This window comes from Daktulosphaira vitifoliae, unplaced genomic scaffold (assembly GCF_025091365.1).
Source record: "Daktulosphaira vitifoliae isolate Bord-2020 unplaced genomic scaffold, ASM2509136v1 Scaffold_3, whole genome shotgun sequence".
NCBI classification, from domain to species: Eukaryota; Metazoa; Arthropoda; class Insecta; order Hemiptera; family Phylloxeridae; genus Daktulosphaira; species Daktulosphaira vitifoliae.
The window spans coordinates 17,258,859-17,281,338 of NW_026099574.1; the positions used below are offsets into that span (position 1 = coordinate 17,258,859).

The 22,480-nt window shown below is 24.0% G+C and overlaps 1 protein-coding gene across 2 annotated transcripts in view; it reads right to left on the bottom strand.

The window, feature by feature from the left end:
• Positions 1–1,720: 1,720 nt before the first annotated feature.
• Positions 1,721–22,480, bottom strand: part of LOC126901265 (calcitonin gene-related peptide type 1 receptor-like) — a 71,668-nt gene continuing 50,908 nt past the window's right edge. For both annotated transcript variants that reach the window (XM_050677645.1, XM_050677644.1), the window contains exons 5-10: positions 6,765–6,871; positions 6,405–6,496; positions 5,313–5,439; positions 3,272–3,492; positions 2,310–2,598; positions 1,721–2,094 (exon numbers count right to left, since the gene is read on the bottom strand). In XM_050677645.1, coding sequence (XP_050533602.1) covers positions 1,936–2,094; positions 2,310–2,598; positions 3,272–3,492; positions 5,313–5,439; positions 6,405–6,496; positions 6,765–6,871 — 995 coding nt within the window. In that variant the 3' untranslated portion in view covers positions 1,721–1,935. The remainder of the gene's footprint in view (positions 2,095–2,309; positions 2,599–3,271; positions 3,493–5,312; positions 5,440–6,404; positions 6,497–6,764; positions 6,872–22,480) is intronic.

The window sequence follows — 22,480 nt, forward strand, 5'->3', positions numbered from 1 at the left end:
CATTATAATTGTTATTTTTGAAATAAATTAAAAGTTTTTAAATTTATATTATAAAAATAAGAATAATAATTATAGTTAATCAGTAAAAATTTCATGATGAATTTTTAACTTTCTGGGTATCCTACCATTTCGCTTAAAGATTAAATAAATCCATAAAAACTAATTTAAATAATTCTACACATTAAAAGTTTAAGCATTTTGTTGAATACTGGGATAATTATGTTTAGCTTTTGGTACATGGACATCATTAAATTAATTTTAGGAGAGAGGGCCATTCCTCTCATTTGATCAAAACATTTATTGCAGATTAAAAAGAAACTGGCTTAAAAATTTACTTTTGATCAAAGTTACATATTTTTAGAAAATAAAATATATAAATTCTGAGGTTCTGTTTCTAGATGGTTTTATCATTATGATCCTTGATTCCTTATTAATAAATTAATGATTTTTATTAATACTTATTGTTTTTATTTAGTAACACATTGTAGTATACTTTGTGACGAATAGTTCAACAAACGTTGATAAATAGTTCAAAATTCTTAACAATTACTATAAAGTTAGAAAAATTATTAATTTTTGTTAAATTTATGAATCGCAAAAAATTGTATTAATAATTATTTTAAAGCAAAAAATTTGGTTTGATATTATTTAATGAATATATTATTATGAAATTTTCTTTATCTTTTAAATATTTCATTTAAAAAATTTATTCTTGTCAACATTTCATTTACAAACAAATAAGAAAATCTAGTTGAAGATATTTAACAATCATTTACTTTAAATAATATGATTAATTATATTGATGGAGAAATAATAAAATTATCATTTTTAATTGAAAAAATTAACTGTATATTTAAGTATTAATTAGTTAACAACTGTGTTAACTTGAGTTAAAACTTTCATGTTTTTGCTTCTAAGAATCTTTAAAATGTTAGATTCATATTTACAATAGTATTGAAGTAAAGTTTACATTACTTAATTGATCTAAATTGTATTTCTAAATAATCACTCTGTTCAATAGCTTATAAAATAAAGATAGTGTATCTAATAATAAAATTTGGAATTTGAATTGAGCGAAAACAGTACGTTAGGCTAAGTTTAGTAGTTAGGATCAGTATAAAAATATTAGCCCTTAATGATATGTCATTTAAAAAATGAGAAAGTTTCTACATTTTCATTTTTCTTACTGACTCCTCATCAAAAATATAAGACACTAACTTTATGTATGTAGAAATATGAAATTTGGCACAAAAATAGTTCTTACGGTTGTAACGCAAAGGAAAAATCTGAAAATTGTTATTTTCTCAAAATAGACGATTTTACAGACAGAAGCGTTATTTAATAATAACAGGACGAGATTCGCCGTCTTAAATTTTTACTAGCTCATGAAAATATATATATATTATTGGCTTGAGACAGCAAAAAGGAATGATATCCTCAATAAAATTTCGATTGTGAATAAGGGTCAATTTCGCTTCTTCCTAAATATGCCCACCTATCTACTTAGATAGGGGAACATTTTTTAATGTAGATATCACTGATATAATACGAATAAAGAATCAATATGGAAAAAATATTAAAGTTTATGAACTAAAGAAAGGGCAAACTTGGTGACCATGTAAATATCACTACTTTGATAGGCGGAATTTTTTGATAGGTGGAGGTTGGTCCTTTTTTGTTGCTGCGTTTTGGTTGAGGATAGTATACTCATTATTGCTTGTGTTTTAGAATAGATTTTAGTACTAAATTATTATTTAAAGATACTAAGGAAAACATTTTTTTACAAAAGTAAAATAATTTAAATTAATTACAATAATAAAATATATTTAATAAAACCACCAAATGGCAGTATGCCTATTTTAATAGCATATAATTTAGATCACTTAATATTTACAAATAATAGTTTTGTCTGGATTAAACTAATAAGTTTAACTTTTAGACAATAACGTCTCTGATTTGTGACTGTACTGGTTGCGTAGTACCTGTAACATTTGTGTGAATAGTGCCTCTTCTTTTTATTCTTCTTATATACTTATGAAAAGCTCCATGCACATCAACATTGGCAAAACAAAATAATACAGACACACAAAGACCCTGCAATAGTAATACAAATTATTAAATTTTAAACGGTTTAAGTTTAAAAACTACAAGATCATTCTTCTAAAATATAAATTTGTTTTAACAATTGATAACCTAAAAGTATTTTGTCATAAATAAAATATCCATTAAAAAAATATATGAAATACTTTTATACATACAAAATTTATTTGTAAAAAAGCTTTTATTCGATTTATTTATTTTGTACTTGCCTGAGTGGGTACTAAAGCTACAGTAAACAATTGGTAAACCTTCTCCCATGCAGTATTGTGTGGAGGGCGGTAAGGTATAAGTATGTGATGGATACCAAATAGAGGAACAAGTATCAATGCTGCTCTAACCGCTTTTCGGACACCTATTGGTGCTGGATTAATTGAATTCCTATGCAATTTTGTAAGTAAAACTCTCATGACATTAATCAAAAATAGTAGACTGATGCATATTGAGAGGAGAACTGGAATAGACAGCGCCCAATGACAATGGCTTTCATCCATCCAACACCTGAAATTTATATTTACAAATATATCAAAAAATTATATTTGACTGAGCAATTATTAAATTTTAATAAACAAATTTATACATTTTAGATAAAGAATATTGTATTATTTTTTGTTGATTTTTGAAAATCAATTAGGTTAACCGTAATTTTTAGTTATATGTTTATAAATGGTGACGGAAATGTAATAGATAAATATAAAAAAATTAATTTTAGCATGGCTACTTAACACTATAGCTATTAATCATAACTAAAAATTTAATAACATTAATGGATTTAATTAAAAAGTTACCTTTCATTAAATAACACATAACAGATACGCAGTATCAGAAACTTTTGTACTTGTATTACGTGTTTTTATTTATTTTAGGAACAAACCAAACGCAGATAAGTATAGAAATGTTTCTAAAATCTATTTAACATTTAATTATCGCTGTCAAACTTACTACTAATTTATGTTTACTCGCAATTTACTTTTTCGAGTTTCTAAGAAAGTAGTGTAATAACTAACTATTAACAAATTTCTAGTTTGTTCTAAACTTTAGTAAATGTTAAAGTTTTATCTAATTAAATTTTTTCTGTATTTTCTAAAAGTTGTCCTAGCCTATTTTCGTGTAGCAAAATTTGACCTTATAGTCATTGAACTATTATGCAAATAATGGCTCGCGTTGAACTTACTCTGATGTATCTTCATTCGTTTTGCTTCTCCACACAACATATATGGCTGTCACTACTAGTGGAAATCCCCAGCCGATAGTATAAAACCATCGCATGGCATAAACGTCCGTAACAAATACCACTACTAAGGCTAGATGTAAATGAAGACCTTCACAAAACATCCACATGTAGTTGGCTACCATAAAGTATTGAAGAAGAACATGAAGTATACGACAATATATCTGGAATCGTTTTTAAACATGAGTACATACATATTATAATAATATTTATAAAAATAAAATAAAAATGGCATATAATAATAAAAGGTATTTAAAAAAAGCTTTATTTACAACATTTTATTGTGATTGCCAGAGCGCATTTAACTTTAAAAGAGTCATGTTATATTTTTGCAATGTAAAAGATTTTTATAAAGTAGTCTGCATTACTATAATGCATTAAAAATATATGATCGTTACAATTCAATGACGTGAGTGTTTGAAAAAGAAGAACTCTGCAAAAACCAAAATTTTAAAAACGAAAAAAAATGATTTAAATGTGATTGATTGTACATTCAAAGTATCTTTTAAGAGTATAACATTACATTTGTGATACTATTTGAACTTCACTTGGAGTATTATCACAAATACGTATTTGACTCGTAATATTTAGATTTTAAACATTTATACAGATTGTTATTCGGTGTACATAGGATACAAAATTCTATTTTTTATGTAAAAGTAATTATTTTGAAAACTGTAATGGATATGTTTTAAGCACATTCCTGTTGATAAAATGAGGTTAAAAATAAAAATTTATGTATAAAAGAGAAATTCATTTTGATTTGAGCCGAGATTCAATCGAAAAATATATAATAGGTTTTTTGTGTGGTAAACATTTTACTTATAAGAATATTCTTAACTTCATTCATATTTACTTTATATAGATTAAAAATGGAAGGAAAATCAAGATCCACTTTGAAATTCATATTCAGAACAAAGTAAAATAATAAGACGTTGCTCTTGCATTGTTTACTCTTGAAAAAATAAAGCAATAGTTGAGTTAAAAATATTAAAAAGACATTATTAAAATTGTAAATTTATTACATGTGTTTTAAGTTTTGCATATAAATAAAGAAAAATTCTACTTATAACTTTCTTTTTTTTATATAAATATTTATTATAAACGCACAAGGGAAATTTAAAATAACTTATTTATCGTTTCAATATCTGTTGAAAAATATAAGTACATTACATAAATGTTAATATGTTCACACAATTATTTATAAAGATAATGTCAAATTTTATGTGTTATCGTGTGTACAGTAAAATAAAAATATTAGTTTCCATACAATAAAAATCGTACATACGTAACTGATTCGCATTTAACATTCAACGTTTAATCTTTGATCAAGTTTGCCGTAAGTAAATATAAATTATAAAAGTTGCCATGTCCAAAAGCGCTCGATTTAGTTTGTTTTTTAAGTACTGTATTGTATTGAAACTACTATTTATGCAATATAATCAAGTCGATCGCTTCATTGAAATGTGTAAATTATTCTCGAACCACTTCATGTAACACTAACCCAAAGTAAAACAAACGTAGGTGATTAATGGATTTTCGAATAACTATGTAAAAAATACTGATGAAGGTTTATTGGAATGTCTTACATTTATTCAAAAAAATAATTATAATAAAAGTAAACGAATGCTCATATTTCCTTATCAATTTCGAACTATCAATGAAAACTACGTTTAAGTGTTATTAATAAAGACTACAAAAACTTAAGACAGTGGGCATCAAATGATCCATAGTGATTTCCTATACTACGTTCAATTTTGAGAAAACTTGTGGTTTCTCTTTGCATACGCTATTCACGAGACTAACGTAGTGTAATCACGTACATTTGGAGGTCATAAAAATCTAAGTTATTAAATCCGTCGTATAAATATCCGGAAAGTTTATTATGACGTCTGCAAAGTCGAGTATAAAAGAAAACCACCAGCATTAAGTAAATGTTCAAAACCTATGGGTGTTTTTTTTATGATTAGCTAGCGAATCTTACCCCATTCGTTTGAAGCACTGACACGTCCGATATAACCATTTTATACCATATGATCCATGCAACGTTAGTGAAGACTAATGATATGAACAAATGTACATGAATAGCTATCCGAGTGCATCTCAGTGACCTGAAAATAAATCTGGGTCAGTAAGTCAATTGAAAAATATTAACAAATGTTTAAAATAATGCAATTAAAAATATACACATATATTTTGAAATATGTACAGATTGAAAATTAACAGTTAAATATTTTTATTTATTTAGGGTTAGGTACTATAATACTAGATATCATAAATAATTATAATGTTAATTTCATCAATATTTTAGTTTTGATGCGAACTTGGTTTTGTGACGGTGTGTGTGTTTTTATGTTTTTCCATGAATAATTCTCAGTGATGAATACGTCAAAAGAACGTGATTTTAATCTAGTTGAACCTATCAGTATCAAAAATTAAAAAAAAATCGTAATTTTAAAAGTAAAAAAAAATAGCTCAGACTCTAATGAAATTTTAATAAAATATAGGAGATTAATAATCTTTCTTTTGGTATATATTTGTGAAAATCCAATGAGAAACCTTAGTATGGGAATGTCTTAAAAAACACCACTCACATACGTAAAATTATTTTTTTAACTCAATTTTTGAAAATGATCTAAAAGGATTATCCTATATCAAATAGAAACTTTTGATGTGTACCACAATATTTAAAAAAAATTATGTCATTTTCAATTAAGCAAATAATTTAACAATTATTAACATTTAGAATAATTTGTACATTTAATACACTAATTATTCTGAATATTAACATATTGGCTTCAAAGACTTTTTTTTTTGGCCATAATGTTAATCACTACCAAATATAATCTATACCTATCTTAAATATGACGTTACAAATATACTAGGGGTTTTAAAATCAATATTTACAAAATATGGCTTTAAAATTTTTTTTTTCGGCGTCACTTTGCTTTTCTGCAAAAAAAATGGTTTCAAGCATGCTTACCAAAGTGAAAAAAAATTAGTTGCCCCCCACCTCTAAATAAACTCTTGTTTTGTTCTTCTGAAGACTTTAATTATAAGTTTATTAGTATATTACTTGAACGTAAAGAATATCATCAACGATGTGAGCAGAGCAGCCAAAGATATTGAATAACCAATGATAAACAATGAATTCACTAAGTTTCTAAACTAAAACAAAACATACATAATAGTTATAATTTGTGTAATAAATTGGATTACATAATTTTTTTTTTTTTAGTTCTTAGATTAATTTTTTATAGATATTATTTATTTATTATTATTTTTTAGCAGATACACTTTCTTAAAACTAAACATTTTTTTAAATTAAATTTTAAATAAAAACAGAGTTATCTGAATTATTTTCCAGTAAAATTTTAACACTCTTTAAGTTTGATAATTTATGTGAATTCTTCAGAGTGTTATTAATTAATCTTACTTGTAAATCTTCAGTGTCTATACAATTTGTATAATTAGCCCAATATTTTCCCGTTAATGGCAATTTATACCAAGTACCGTCAGACATACACTTTTTGAACGCATATCCTGTAACAGTAGAATAAAATATTAATTAACTATTTATAGTTTTATAAAAAATATCTTTCATAATCTACTAGTGCTATAAAGAACAAAAACATCTATTTAATAACAGCTTTAGCATAAAATAATTAAACTTGATATCTCTGTCAATGAGAATATCAATTATTTTTGTTAAATGTCAATTAAATGTCCTACAAGTATTTTTTTAAAACAAATTAGTAATGTTAGCCAATAAAGTTAGTTTGAATTGTTCAAATTGTCTTTAAAGTTAAAAGTTTTAAGCTATTTTAACTTATATCTGTATTACATTATATAGCTGAAGAAACATTTCAAGACACATTATACATTTCAAAACTTGAGTATAAATTATCCAAAACAACTGTGATTTTACTTAAGATATTATGGTAAACTTGTAGAATTTAAGCATTCGTATTTTCCTTAATTCATTACAATGTAAAATAATTTTACACATTGTAATATTGAATAAGAGAGGAGTTATAATAATGGCAATAGAAGAGTCAATATAAACTTCATATATAGATAGATAGAAAACTTTCATAAGTAATGTACTGTGTATAATAAAGGATAATATATTTAATGATTAATTTTTATCGTTAACCACTTAATTTCTTTAAAAAAAAAATTAATTAAAAAAAAAAATAGATAGACCTAAAAATATTTAACTACTTTTAAATTGAGAAATTAATAATACTAAACAATATCAATTATTTTCATCATTATTATTATTATAGAAGAAATTCAACGGTTAACAATAATTTAATCACTCTGTAAATATTTAATATTTAGAAACCATATGTTTCACACAGGTAAATTCTAATAAAATAGTGTATTAAATTGTATTAGTCTACTTAATAATTGGAATCTTTAGATCTTACAAAATAATATAATCAAAAATCATCAGAAATTAAAAATGATTTTACGACTTTCAGCAGAATAAAATAATTAAAACAATAAAATACATAATCACTGAAATTCATTTGTTTCTAAAATATTTACAAGAATACTAAATATTGTTTTAATATGTCTGTTCTATAAATTTTAAGTGTAGATATATTTGTTTTCATATAGCATGTGTTACATATAATTCAGTATTGTATTTATACTAAACCGATAAAAAATTGATTTTTGTAGAGTAAATATAAAATCTCAAATAAAGTTGAGCGATTCTCAATTTATTTGACTACATCAAATTTTTATATATGATAATTCATCATAAATAAGGGTTAATTTCCATAATATTTGTTAATTATAATTATTTATGTTTAAAATAAAAATTATTTCAAACCTAATCATAAATAAACTTTTCTCGTTATACAACGCTATTATCTTGATTAAGACTATTGTCATATTTAAAAATAAAAAAATAAGCCAATTTAATAAATCGAGTTCAATATTTATGTATCAAAATATTTTTAATAATAGTATTAAAACCAATAGATTTTTAAGTAACGATTAAAAAACTATTTGTTGAGATTGATAAAATATTTAAAATCCCTGATAGATTTAAATATCCAAAGAGTTTTTAATTAAAAAATATCTATATTATTCAGATTTAAGTAATGCTAATATAAACTGTGATTTAATTAAACTTTTAAATCTTTAAATATAGTAATTATTTATGCTACTAATGAGAATTTTTATTTATTTTGTACAATTGAAAACAACAAAATAATAATTAATCTGATAGTGAAATCATATATATATATATATATATAATCTGGTCTAATGCCTAACTGACAATACTTTTAACTTCTGATAATATTATTATTTTATAAAAATTATTTTTTTGAAATAATTATTGCCTTCTTAGACTGCATTTAAAACATATGACTGGAATGATGAAAAAATGACTGCATGATAACAATTAAAATAACTTCCACAGTACTGATCCAAAAGTTGTTACCAACCAGTTATTTTCTTAATTAGATAAGTTAGTTAAATATGTATGTAGTCTTTTAAAATAATACTATTTATACCCCTTAGGGTATAAGGAATAATACTAAAAAGTAATTATTAGCTGATAAATCAAAAAATAAATGTAACTAAAAGAAATTAAATTTTTTAGTTTATGATACTCTATGTATTTGTTCTAAAATTATTTTATTAAATCATAATTTTTGAAAGAAAAAATTAAAACGGTTATTTTGAAATTAAAAAAAAAACAATTATTATTATATTTTTTACTCATTGTAATAAATAATAAAAATATACTTTAAACGTAGTCTAAGAAGTGAATTAATAATAATAATAAAAAAAAAATTCAACAAAATGATAATTGTATCAAAAGTTATAATCGTTGTCAGTTGGTGTGAAACATTTAAATATGTATAATTTTTTTCAAAATATAAATATAAATATATATATTTTTTTTATTTTTCAAAAAAATATATTTTCGGATTATACAACAAAAACTTGTATTTAAATTGATCATAATAAAAAAGTAATTAAAAATACTTCATTGGTATTCTAAAAAATTATATTAAATTAATTATTTTCTTATTTTCAACATAGTGTAATATTATTAAAAACTAACAATATAGAAGAAATGTTAATAGTAAAACTAGTGTGTTGAAGTTTTTATGGCTTTATGGAATATAATTTAAACGTGCTGACCTCAAATACTCTAAAATGTCGACAACAACTACGAATGATTGATTTATAATATAAAAATTGAATTAAAGGTCTCCTAGTCTCCACTATTTTATTTTTTATAGTGTTATGATTATAATTTAAGTGTTGATTGTTACAAATAACGTTCATCAATATTTCTTGAATACTGAATATGATTGATTTATAACTGATAAGTTAGTATAATAAAATAAATTCTTCAGGGTAAAATATATTTGTATGTATGTTGTAGCAACAATTGAAAATAATGTATGTTACGTAACTTGATAAGTAATATATTAGTTGATTTGGTGATTTACACATATTGGATATATTTTTTTTAAGTCAACGATGGTAAATTAATATTATACAATAATAATACCTATTTTAGATATCTTCAAGCTATCTATTTTATACAATTAAGTATCGTTGAAATAATTAATAACTTTTTATGAAATATTAAATATATTATTTTCCAATTAATAAAAATAAATATACTTTGTGAGGATTTTTAATATTATTTCAGGAATGGAGTTTTAAAAAAAATTGTATTACGGATTAGGTAGAAATAAAATTTTATTACGAAGAATAGACTCAATAAGTTTATGAATCGGTTTAAAAGAAAACTTTAAATTCAGTAAATTTTGATATCGCTTTTCCACATCACCTACTTCTATTGCAAACGTTTAGTGCAAAAATAAAAATGTTCGGTTAGTAGTTACACGATATTCTTTTTAGTGTTATAAATAACAAGTCATTTTTTAAATATTATTTGAAGTTAATAGTAAGTGGCTACGTTTTACTCCAGTTAGGCACACTTGGATAGTTGAAATATTAATATAACTTTTTAAAGAAATTGCCCCATAACAATGCTACCACAATTTTAATGAGGGAATATTATTCTGGGAGTAGAAATTATTTAATAATGTAAACAATAAATGATTTTGAGATAGGTACTCATAAAATAGGAATTGGTCACCATGTAATAAGTCGACAAATTTCCTATTACATAAATAGGTAGACGCCAAGGATACTATCTGGGTATCTCTAACAAGTATATTAACAAACGTTGGTACCGTTATGTCCAAAATAAAATAAAACCGTCTTAGCTCAACGTTTTATGGTCATTAAGATAAGACGTATAAATAGTGCACAATAATTCAAGACGTGGTCAACATAAACCTAACAATTCCTTCTGGATCAATCTAGTCTTTATGATTTTGTCTTTTGTACGCTATTTCAATGGTCAATGAACAAACTTTGTTATCAATTTTGACAGCTTTGTTATATAAGGACAGCGATTAATCTGTCACAAGGCTTATGTTAATGATTAAAATTTAACTTATCGAAATATACAGTTTATCGAAAAGCTTTAAAGTTAAGCTTCAATGATAGTCACTAATAATAACTTCAAACTTGGTTACTTCTTTAATTAAATGCAAACAAAACCTCGATGAATAGTTGATCGTTTTTACTGCTTCCAAAATCTCAATTCACTCTCATAGTTTTTATGGAAAAACTAATAAAATTAATTGTAAGTAAAAATATACAATACGTATTATCTTTTCAACTACAGCGTTGCGTAAATATCTTGTTAATCTCATAGGAATAATTCGTCAAATGCGCTGAATTAATAATTTTTATTGTCTGTAACACACGCGGATAAGAAATATGAAGAAAAATAATGCATTGTACACAATTTTTATTAGAATATTTCAGCTATTTTCTGGAGATTATTTTATGTTTATTCTAAAAATTTTATAAGTACATTATCAAGAAAAATATTTATAATTTCTATATAAATATAATAATTTAATGTAAATTACAAAATTTCCAGCTTATTGATTTCATTTATGACATAAGGCCTCAAATGTCACATTTAACATGTTCAACTCATAATTCATTATACACATTTTTATTTGAATAAAATGCTGAAGTTGCGATAACAAAGAAGAAAAAGTATTGAAAATTGGAATGAGTAGAGAAATAATATTAATTTATTACTCAAATTAAATTAATTTATTTTTCAAGTTGTTAACTGTAAACATATGAGGAATGACGTGTAATATTATTTTTAAATCGATAAATTTTAACTTCTAAATTAATATATGTGTTTAACAATCAACAATTCATGTTGCTCCATAGTATTATTATGTATTGTGTTGTAAATAAAAAATTGTTTAACGCATCGTTAGAGGGCATCATGTTTTTAAATGACAAGAACAGAGTACCTATTGTTGTTATTTTACTGCGATAATTATTAACGGATGATTTACAGAGTCCCAAAATATAATATGTACTATTTATACTAAATAATGTAAATTCTTACCAATAATTTTAATAGTACCAAAATAAATCTAAGATATTTTCTTTTTCCATTTAATTTTATTTATAAAATGGGTTACATTCGTTAAATTAAAACTATATGTCGATTAAAATATAAATTGATTTTCACATTTTTATACAAGTGTAATAAAAGAGAATAAAAATTATTTTAACGGAAGCACAGTGGGGTCGTGGCATATTTGGCACAAGTAAAGATGATATCTGACAATGATTAAAATCACAATCATAAGAAACGCTTCGATGCAATTTTATAGATAGTGTTTATTTTAAGAAATTGGTGGATTATTCCAAGAGCAACGAGGGTAATATCTTTAACTATTGCTAGTTGAACTTTCAATGAATAGCAGGGAACGAGGGATTTTTTTAATATAGAAAAGAATTATTTGGATTTATTAACTTTTCAATAAGTTATGGCAACTTTTAGGAAAAAATGTCGAAATTTACCGATTTTAAAAATTGTAATATTTTGGCAGATTTTCACTATTTACGGGGAACAAGGGCACAATTTTCAATTTTAAGAGTAATGTTTTTAACTATATATGATTTGTGATCTTTTGACGTATCGTTGAAAGGAATCGGTCCAGTGAGAGCTGTGAAAAAGTGAGAACAGACATAAAAAAAACACATCATAGTAAAATTAATACCTTCTCAGCTTCGCATCGAAGTTAAAAATTCATACCATTAAAACAATAAAGAATAAAACCTCAATAGGTCAACAACGTGTAACATGATAGTTGTTAAGCGATATCTTCTATAAATCTTGACGTAGGAAGTAAGTGAACCATCACAATTATATAGAACGTATGTTTGAAGATCAGTTTGACTGTATAAAATATTTTACTACCGAGAAATTTTTAACGACAATGATAAATGAGCAACGGTTAACACTTTGCAATGGGTAGAACAGCATGGAATGACCTAATGATCGCTGGTTTGCCATGGCAGTAAGACAATGCTGACAAAAAAACTTTACATTAATGGTTCATTAGGGATATAAAAAAATAAGACTGAATTTAGTTTGTAAAATTTCAAAAATTTGCATAAATTGTTCTTTTAACGATTGGTTGGTTACATAATTTAAATGTTAATAAATGTAATAAGTTTTCTTGTAAGTTGAAGAATTTAAATTAGAAAATTTTTAAGATTAATTTCAATTTTAATATTATTTTATTTCCGCACATTGTCAAAGCAGTTGTGACGATCTAATACTAAATTATACAACAACTAACATAAAACTATCACTGTGATGTAGTTTCATAAGATGCATTAAACATTCATTTTCAGCATACTTATTAAATTATATGATCATTTATTGTTTGAAGTATTCAAACAAATTAAACAACTATTGTTCTGAAGCTATTCTACTTAAAATAGCAGTTCATACTTTTATCGACAAATTAAATTACAATATACCATTGTAAAAGCTAATAACTGTCATTTACCATATACACACAATGATAAAAATACAAAAGTAAAAAATAAATACTAACAATTTTAATACAAATAAAAATACTAAATAAAAATTTTTAAATTTTTGTTTATTGATAATTAAAAATTTGTTTATTAATAAATTGTGTTAATGCCATATTTATTTTATCAAATTACGAACAAAATAAATAATTAAATTGTTAGTAAGAAGAATTTCACGTTGAATAGCGTAAAACATATAAAAAAATATTTCATTTCTTAAAGACATTTTTTAGTAGACATTTACCTTTGATCACGAATTCTTCTTAAAAATTGTAAATGAAAGCATTGTTTAACTGATAATTAAAAATAAATTATTTTCAAGTTTGTTAAATTATATTATTTTAAACGTTTATTAGGAAAATTGTTCTAATGCTAAAATAAGAAGAGTCGTTGTTTGCATTTAATGCTTTTCTTATAAACCACTGTACACAACGGGATTTAAAGTAGAAACTTTTTCAACTTAATTTTTGAAAATGTTCCAGAAATACTGCATAATAAGACCAAAGCCTGACATTACGCATCTTACATTTATGAATGAAAATTTATAATATGTGTTGTATACAAACAAATAAATAATTTATCTGTCACAACATATATACTATTTGTTATATATGTATTTATCTGTCAGCTTGATAAACTATGCATCTTATCTTAAAATAATAATCATGTTATGTTCAATTCAATATAATTAACTGAAAATCACTAATAATTTCAGGAAGGGGGTAATTAAAAATAATATAAAAAGGTTAGTTCTGCTTGCACACACGGGCGAATGAGTTCTGGACTCGATCTAGAATTCGGTGAGTTCAATTTTTACTTGAATCCTCTTATCTATACAAAGAATTATTAGCCGCGACCCGTGTTGTCGTCAATGTATATTAGTAGGACATTTATTTATATTTTTACATTCGAAATAATATTTATCTATCGTTCCAAAAATTCAGAAGTATATAAGAAAGTTATCAAATAATCGTATTTTGCTGAATATTTTCAAACTAAAAGACAAGATAAATCAATTTACCAAATTATTTAGAATTAAAAATTTGAGTAAAGGACGATAGAACCTCGATGTTCATCAATTAACTTTAACCTTAAACACAACATATGTTATATTAATATAATTTTTTTCATTTTGATTATTACACACTATATAAATCATATCTAAAAAAATGATTTTGGATTTCCAATGAATTTAAAAGGGGATTTTTACAATTTTTACAATACGCTCAATTGAGTAGATATATTTTAACATCTTTTTGATTGGTTTTTTAATTTTGATGCGGAACTAAAAAGGTATTCGTCTTGTGATGGTGTGCATTTTTTTAAAATTTACCCATAAAAATTCTCAGCTTTCACTCGACCAATTTTCGTGATCATTACGTCAAAAGAACGCGATTTTAATCTAGCTGAACTTAGAGTTTCCAAATATTGAAAAAAAAACCTTAATTTTAGAAATTTAGATAAATATCTCAAAATTAAGCCACTGTAAAAATGACAAAAAAACCTTTTTAATTAAATATCTCCAAAAATAATAGGTGTATTAAATTTGTTTTTATACTGTATTACACAGTAACATAATATCACTAAACTGAACATTTTTCTATGTAATGATCTCTATGTAACTCTTGGTGTTAAAATAGATGATATAATTCAAATGTTCAAAACTTAATTAATTTACTAATTTTGTATACCTTAATTAATCTTCTTTTTTTTCCTCGCTTTATCCCATTTGTTTGGGGTCGACACCCTTATCCTAAACTTCCACTAAACACGATCTCCTACATCCACTACGATCACATCAACCATCCTCATATCGTATTTAATAACATTCCTCATTATTTATTTTGGTCTTTCTTTATCTCTTCTCCTTTCAACATTCATTTCTATAATTGTTCTTACAGCTTCATTAAATATTTAATTATTATTTATATTGATATACTGCACATAATACATTCTGCTTGTTACGTATTTTTCTAATTAAAATATATTTATTGATTATTCATATGTAACTTAATAATCAGACATATATAGTTGTTATATTAGTTAGAAGGATTTTGTTATTATTTAATTCATATGCAAAACTTTTGTGTTATACCAGGCCACAAAAATTGATCCGAAATTCAATGACTTGTTTTTTTGGTATGATCTAGTGAAACTGGATATTAATCTACCAGTTAGATAAGGATAATAAAAAAAAATTTAATTAGCTCTCCCAATTTTTTTCTATTTAGTTATTTTGCTATTCGAAAACCAAAAAGTTTTATTATATAATATCCTTGACAGAACTTTTTAGTTTTCGTTTTAATGTTTATTACTAGCTAATGTAGTTAGAGCGCATTATAAAAATTTTGATTATACTAATCAATATTCAACGATATTCTAAAAAGATCATTTATGGGTGGTCGTAATAATCATTTACAGTGATAAAATGAGATACTTACCAATTTGAATTGCAATTGTTAATCTATTGTGTTTTAAATCGATAAGAAATTTTTAAGAATACTAAATATTAGGTCAGGCTATGGCTTAGTCCTACCTATTTTAGGTTCACTTATGAATTTATCGTCATATGTGTTGTTGAATTTCATTTTAACCTAGATATTTTTGATTATTTTAAATAATTAAAAAATAAATTAAGTTCAGATTATTTCAATTGTAAAATCTTTTTATACACCAATAGTTCCATATAAATGATGATTATGATTTCTGTTTAAATACTTAATACGATAAAAATTGTAGATTTGAAATCTGTGCAAAAATTAGTTTAGAAAAGTATATTATGGTCTCTGATGAAAATTCCTTGTAGACTAGTAAATTTATTCATAAGTAAAAATATTTTTTTTTAGTACATACTATATTTATCTGCTATAATAAATATTTATTCATATATTACACTTATAAATTTTAAAACTTCTAATCAGAATATAAATAAGGAAATAGGAGTTCATTTAGCTTATGGAATAATCCATCAATTTTTTTAAAATTAAACACTATCTATAGATTTGCATCAAAGCGTATCTTATGTTAATGATTTAATCACTTAATCTATACTTGTCCCAATTATGCCCGTCTACACTGTATCGTGACCCCTGTGCTACCGTTTATTATAATAGTTATGATACGATTACGATGTTTTTTAGTTTATTTTTTGTGTGTTGATTTACGATTGAAGACATTTATATTATAAAGGTATTATTCATTTTAAAAGTTTTCTTATTTTCACTTTACGTATACTTAATGTAACCCTAATAAACTCGTCAAAAGTCAATTTGTTAAATGTCTACTTCAAATAGTTACCTAAAGAGTCAATTAAAAACATATTCTTAACAAATTGATTGCTTATTTATATTTATCGCGAAAAAAAACATTGTTTGATATATTAATTTAAATAAATATTAATCGTAAGTGAAAAAATAAGTTATAATATGCTTTGTTTTTTTATGTTACTTACTTAAGATAATAATTAAGTAATTATTTTTAACAAAGAAATTACCGTACAAAGACTTAAAATTTTCTATTTGGTTTTTATTCTATAAAGTATAAATGATTGTTTTGTAACTAATGACTGTGGAAAGTTAAATTATTCAACAATTTTATTAATCCTATCTTTAATGCAACTATTAAAAGTTAAGTGCAAATATTTTACAAAAAAAAAAACCTTATCAAAAGTTTTAATCTGAAATCACATCAAGTGTCTAAAATAGTATAAAGAAATATAAAAATCAACTCTATTTAAATTTTAGTAAAGAATTCAAATATTTAAATAAATATTTTCTTAGTTGCAAAAATGTCCATTATGAATGACCATGTCATTACTATCTTTACATGTTATAAATTATTAGTCTTTGTAAAGCAGCTCGAGTAAAGAAGCTTTCATGGAGAGACTAGAGTTTTAAACAATGTTGTTTGTATAATCTGCACAAAAGACATTACAGATAAGTTCGGCTTCAGCTATCGTAGCGATAAGTCGTGTTTTTGTTACGCACCTGCGAATCCGGNCCTTTCAAACACATACTTCGAGATTCCACTGATACAAAAGCATACATCTGCGCTTCGTTTTAAATAACAATCTTTTTTTAGCACTAAGTAAAATATATAAAATTTTAAATATTGAAACTCTTATGGATTAACTTTAAAATAACAAAACATACAAACGGTAGGATTATTATGATAAATCAAACTTAATTTATACCCGTATTAACCTTTTATTATTTTTTTAAATCCGGGTAGAAGCATAATAATTTTCTTCATAAATTAAATGCATTTTTCAACATGACTCTTTTATAATATTGAATAATAGTAAGTTTTTACCAATGAAGCTATTAAATGTTTTTTCTATCAAAAAAAAAATACTCATTTTGTTTACTCAACTGAAAAAAGGTAATAACAATCTTTATTTTATTTTCTGTTGGCCTGATAGAATTTTCAGCACATAATCATATTTAATTGAAAATATATGAATACTTTATATCACACCGTATAAAGTATCTTATACAATAATACACTATATAATGACTATATTTTCGTAGATAATGATTGTACAAATGATAGCTTGAACAGTCCCTAGAGCCTAATAGAAGAGTATAAAAAGATAAAACGGTTTATTCAGTTTAAAACTGATGTAGAGCTATTTATTAGAACTTACCATAGTAAACTTTTAGTGGTATTAACCTTAAATATATACGAGAATATTGTACAGGCGATTATACTTTTAGGACTTACTGTGACCTTTTATCACGATAATGATTTTTCGAGTCTTACTATTAGGAGGAATTATAGTACACTGTACTAATAACAGTTTAAATAACTTTTTATACAACTATAATAAGGGTTTTTACTGATCTGTATTCATTTAAAATGTGTTACTTATTTATAATTTCATTAAAAAAAATTTGATCGAAGTTAGTACTGATAATTAATTGAAATTTCAATTTGCTATATATTTCATGTACATTTTATAGAAATGCATTTTTTGATAAAAACGTATCATGCCTTTAATTTTTGTATGAAATTAAAATAAAGATCACAATTTTATAAAGAACAAATTTTGTAAAAAATTATATGTATAATTATGTTATATTTATATCTTATATAATAATTTAATAATAAATTAAAAAATAATATTGAACAAAAATATTTATAATCATATTATTAAATGACAATCAACATTATTATCTTTTTTATAGCTGAAAGAGTTGTTGTATGATTTAATAACTATAATAAAAAAAGTTCATGTTATAAAAACTATAATGATATTTTTGTAATTAGGAATTTAATTGGTCTAGTGAATTACTAAAAATAAAAATACAATCATAATATAATAAAAACTATAATTAAAGCTTACTAAATGGAAGTAATTTAACCGTACTCATTTTTTTTGCGAAGGTACATGGATTAAAGGAATACGTAAAAAATATTTTTTATTAATTTTTCGACAAATTATTTTTAGTGACAAAACATTTTTGTTTGTGTTTGTTTAGTGTGGGTGTATTAAATTATCATTCTCATTTTGCATGTAATAAATGTTTGTCATTGGAATTCTATTCACCAGTCAGTCTGAAATATTTCAAAGTGTTTATTACATATCAGATAGACCGCATACCATAAGCTAATTTCTGTGACATTTTTTAACCTGCGTTCTGAGTTATTATTACAGAACAGTAGTGTGAAACATATAAAAATAATACAACCAACACCTGACAGTTATCTATTTAAATAAATAATACATCAGTTTGCAATATTGTAATTCATAAAAGTAACGTTAAAAATAAATTATTGGTTTATTTTGATTTAAAAACATAAATTGTAAAACATTTACTATAGATTTATTAAATAAAATATTTTATTTTATTTTAATTCGTAATTCAATACCAAGACATTTAATGCGATTTATTTGTAAGAAAGCTAAATTATTGGATAGTTACTATTTATTAAAAAAAGTCTCTTTTTTTTTGTATTTCAAATTCATAAATGTTATATTAAGCGTTATGTTAAGCTTATAAATTAAAAATTTAACTGCTGTAATTTTTTTAGTCACTGCTGTGTAATAAAAATCAAATAAAATTTTATATAATATAAGAATTTTTTTTTATTAATTCATTTTTTAATGATAACTAATTGCTAGAATAATAATTAGATTGACTATATTCTAATTTTCATAATTACTCTTTAAAATTTGATTTGAAATAATTATTTTAATATATGTATAATGAATGAGTAAAACGATCAGTCGACTAAGTTTGGATAGTGAAGATTTAATGACGAGTTTATTTCGCGCCAGAACATAAAAAAGTTATTAACATAAAATGTATTTATTCATAAAAGGTTAACAACCCTTTAAATCATTTCATTATAAATTTCTTTTATTAGTTTGATAAGTTTCAAGAATTAACCTTATAAAATACTAACTGGTAAAATATTAAAAAACAATTGATAAAGGCAATTTAAATTTTTGTGCTCACAGTTTTATTTTGAAATATCGTAAAAATAATAGGAATTATACTTAATAAATCACAGAATGTAGCAAGATGTGCTGACAGGTATTATTAAAGATAATGCTTTCTTCAATATTTTTATTTTTATTTAAGGATTGTATTCCATTTCTATCAAATATAATGCAACACTGTTTTGGTAGAAATAAACAATTTTTTTTTAAGATTTTTGAACATATTTACACTGATATACATAGTATTAAAAAAAAAAATTGTATTTTTTAAGATATTTCACGAGACATAGTAAACAGATCACTCTGTATTTAATAAACCATACTGTATATATATATAGTCTTATTAATAACTTGATGAAATAAAGTAATAATACAATATAATAATAAGAAATTTTTAGTTCGAACTTCAAGGTTACACACATACCGGTTTTTTATTTATTAATTTTATTTATAAAATGGGTTGCATTTGTAAAATTAAAACTCTCTCTGTCGATTAAAGTATAAATTGGTTTTTACATTTTTATACAAGTATAATAAAAAATAATAAAAGTTATTTAAAAACGGAAACACAGTGCGGTTGTGGCATAGTTGGCACAAGTAAAGATGATATCTGACAGTGATTAAAATCACCATCATAAGGAACGCTTCAATGAAAATCAATACATAGTGTTTAACTTTAAGAAATTGGTGGATTATTCTAAAAGTAAGGAGGGTAATATCTTTAACTAAACACTAGTTGTGATCATAACACGTATTGTTTTAAAAAATTGGTCGAGTAAGAGTTGAGCAAAATGGATGATAGACCATATAGAAAAATATTTTAATACGAATAAGAAATTCCTTTTCACAAAGAGAAACTACAGTGGTAGTGTCCTTGATATTCATTGAAGTTATACAATTTAAATGAGGTAAAAATCAAACTAACTTTGATTTTCATTTCCATCTCAAAAAGAATTAAGAAAAAAATTCAAGCAAATTTGGACCCAACCCAACCGGGTAGGTTTCGGACCTCGACCCGAGCATGTAAGACTATATTCTATTTGACGCAACCATCGTGCATTACATGAATGTAAATGCTAAAAATGACAATTTTAACTAGTTCTAAAAATCAAAGCCGCTTTTTTTTTTTTAACTTTGAGGAGGCAAAATAATTGAAATAAGTTAAAATTTATATTAAATGTAAGTTAGGTTGTTGCAAATTTTATAAATATTGGTGGACTTATTACTATGGCAAACCCTTTAAAAGTATTTTAAAATAAACAAAAACAAAATTTAAACACAAAAATAGCAAGTAAACGTTATCTAATAGTAACGCGACAAGACAAAACAAGTTAAAAAAAATCTGCAAAACGATAATAGATATGCTAGCACGACCCTATCGAACTAATCAAAGTATATGTGTCATTGATGATGTAATAAATTTAACGTCACTAACGTCGGGTTGATATATTTACATATTTATTTTTGTAAAAATTTGACTAAGCATATTTATAATGTTATTTATATGAGAATTTTGCTTATAGCGTCACTAACAACGGGTTAAAAAAGTTATTTCGATATAAAGTGAAAACTAAAAATATCAACATTGACTGTTTTAAGATAATTTTTAGGTACATTTCTCTTTATTACTGGGACTGAGAAGAACATTCCTAAATTATAGTGCTAATAGCTTTAACTAGATCTTTTTATATAATTTGAGTAAACTCGGGTCCAGTAAAAGAGGAGTAATAAAGACAAAAAAAAAAAAAAACGGCAGAGTAAAATCAATAGATTCTCAACTACGAATTGATGTTAGATCGTTTTTTTTTCCTGTATTAATAAATACTCAATTCGTTCGAAGGGTATTTATTTAATTATGTGTTTCATTACTACTTGTATAGACTGACAAAATTGGACAATCGGCAATAACATAACTAGATGTTGACGTCTCTAGGTGATAACGTCTCTAGGTGATAACGTCACTAGGTTGTAATGTCTTTTGGAGTATAAGAGAGTACTTTTCTATGAGATTTCAATATATGTTCAATATATGATGGTTAAAATTGTTTTCCATGTATGTATGTACGGTTTTTTTTGTGACTCTTCCAATAAAATATGTTTAATATTTTTTAGTTTTAAATTAATATTCTAAATATATTTATAATTTTAAATAATATTAAACACAAATGATCGGTTTTTATTTTATACAGAAAAGTTGTTTGTAATGTTTTACAAAAAAAAATTTACTGAAGATCTTATACAATATATTTACTATTTCAAAGGCTTATAAAGCAACTTGACTTATAAGTTAGGGGGATGAACCTACAATTTTTTTCAATTTTTTCGTTATATAACAGTTAGTTATTGTCAAATTTTGATCTAGTTTTTTTTACTTGACTCTCGTTTACAGATAGAAGATAAGTGATAATTTTTTTTTTTTAACTTGGTGTTAAATTAAAAANGCAACTTGACTTATAAGTTAGGGGGATGAACCTACAAATTTTTTCAATTTTTTCGTTATATAACAGTTAGTTATTGTCAAATTTTTTTCTAGTTTTTTTTACTTGACTCTCGTTTACAGATAGAAGATAAGTGATAATTTTTTTTTTTTAACTTGGTGTTAAATTAAAAATTATATTTAAAGAATTGCGAATTCCAAAAAAATTGTTTAAAGATAACAAATAAATAATTAACTGAATATGAAAATCTTGCTATCTTAGATCTATCTGTTAGTAGACAAGTGGTTG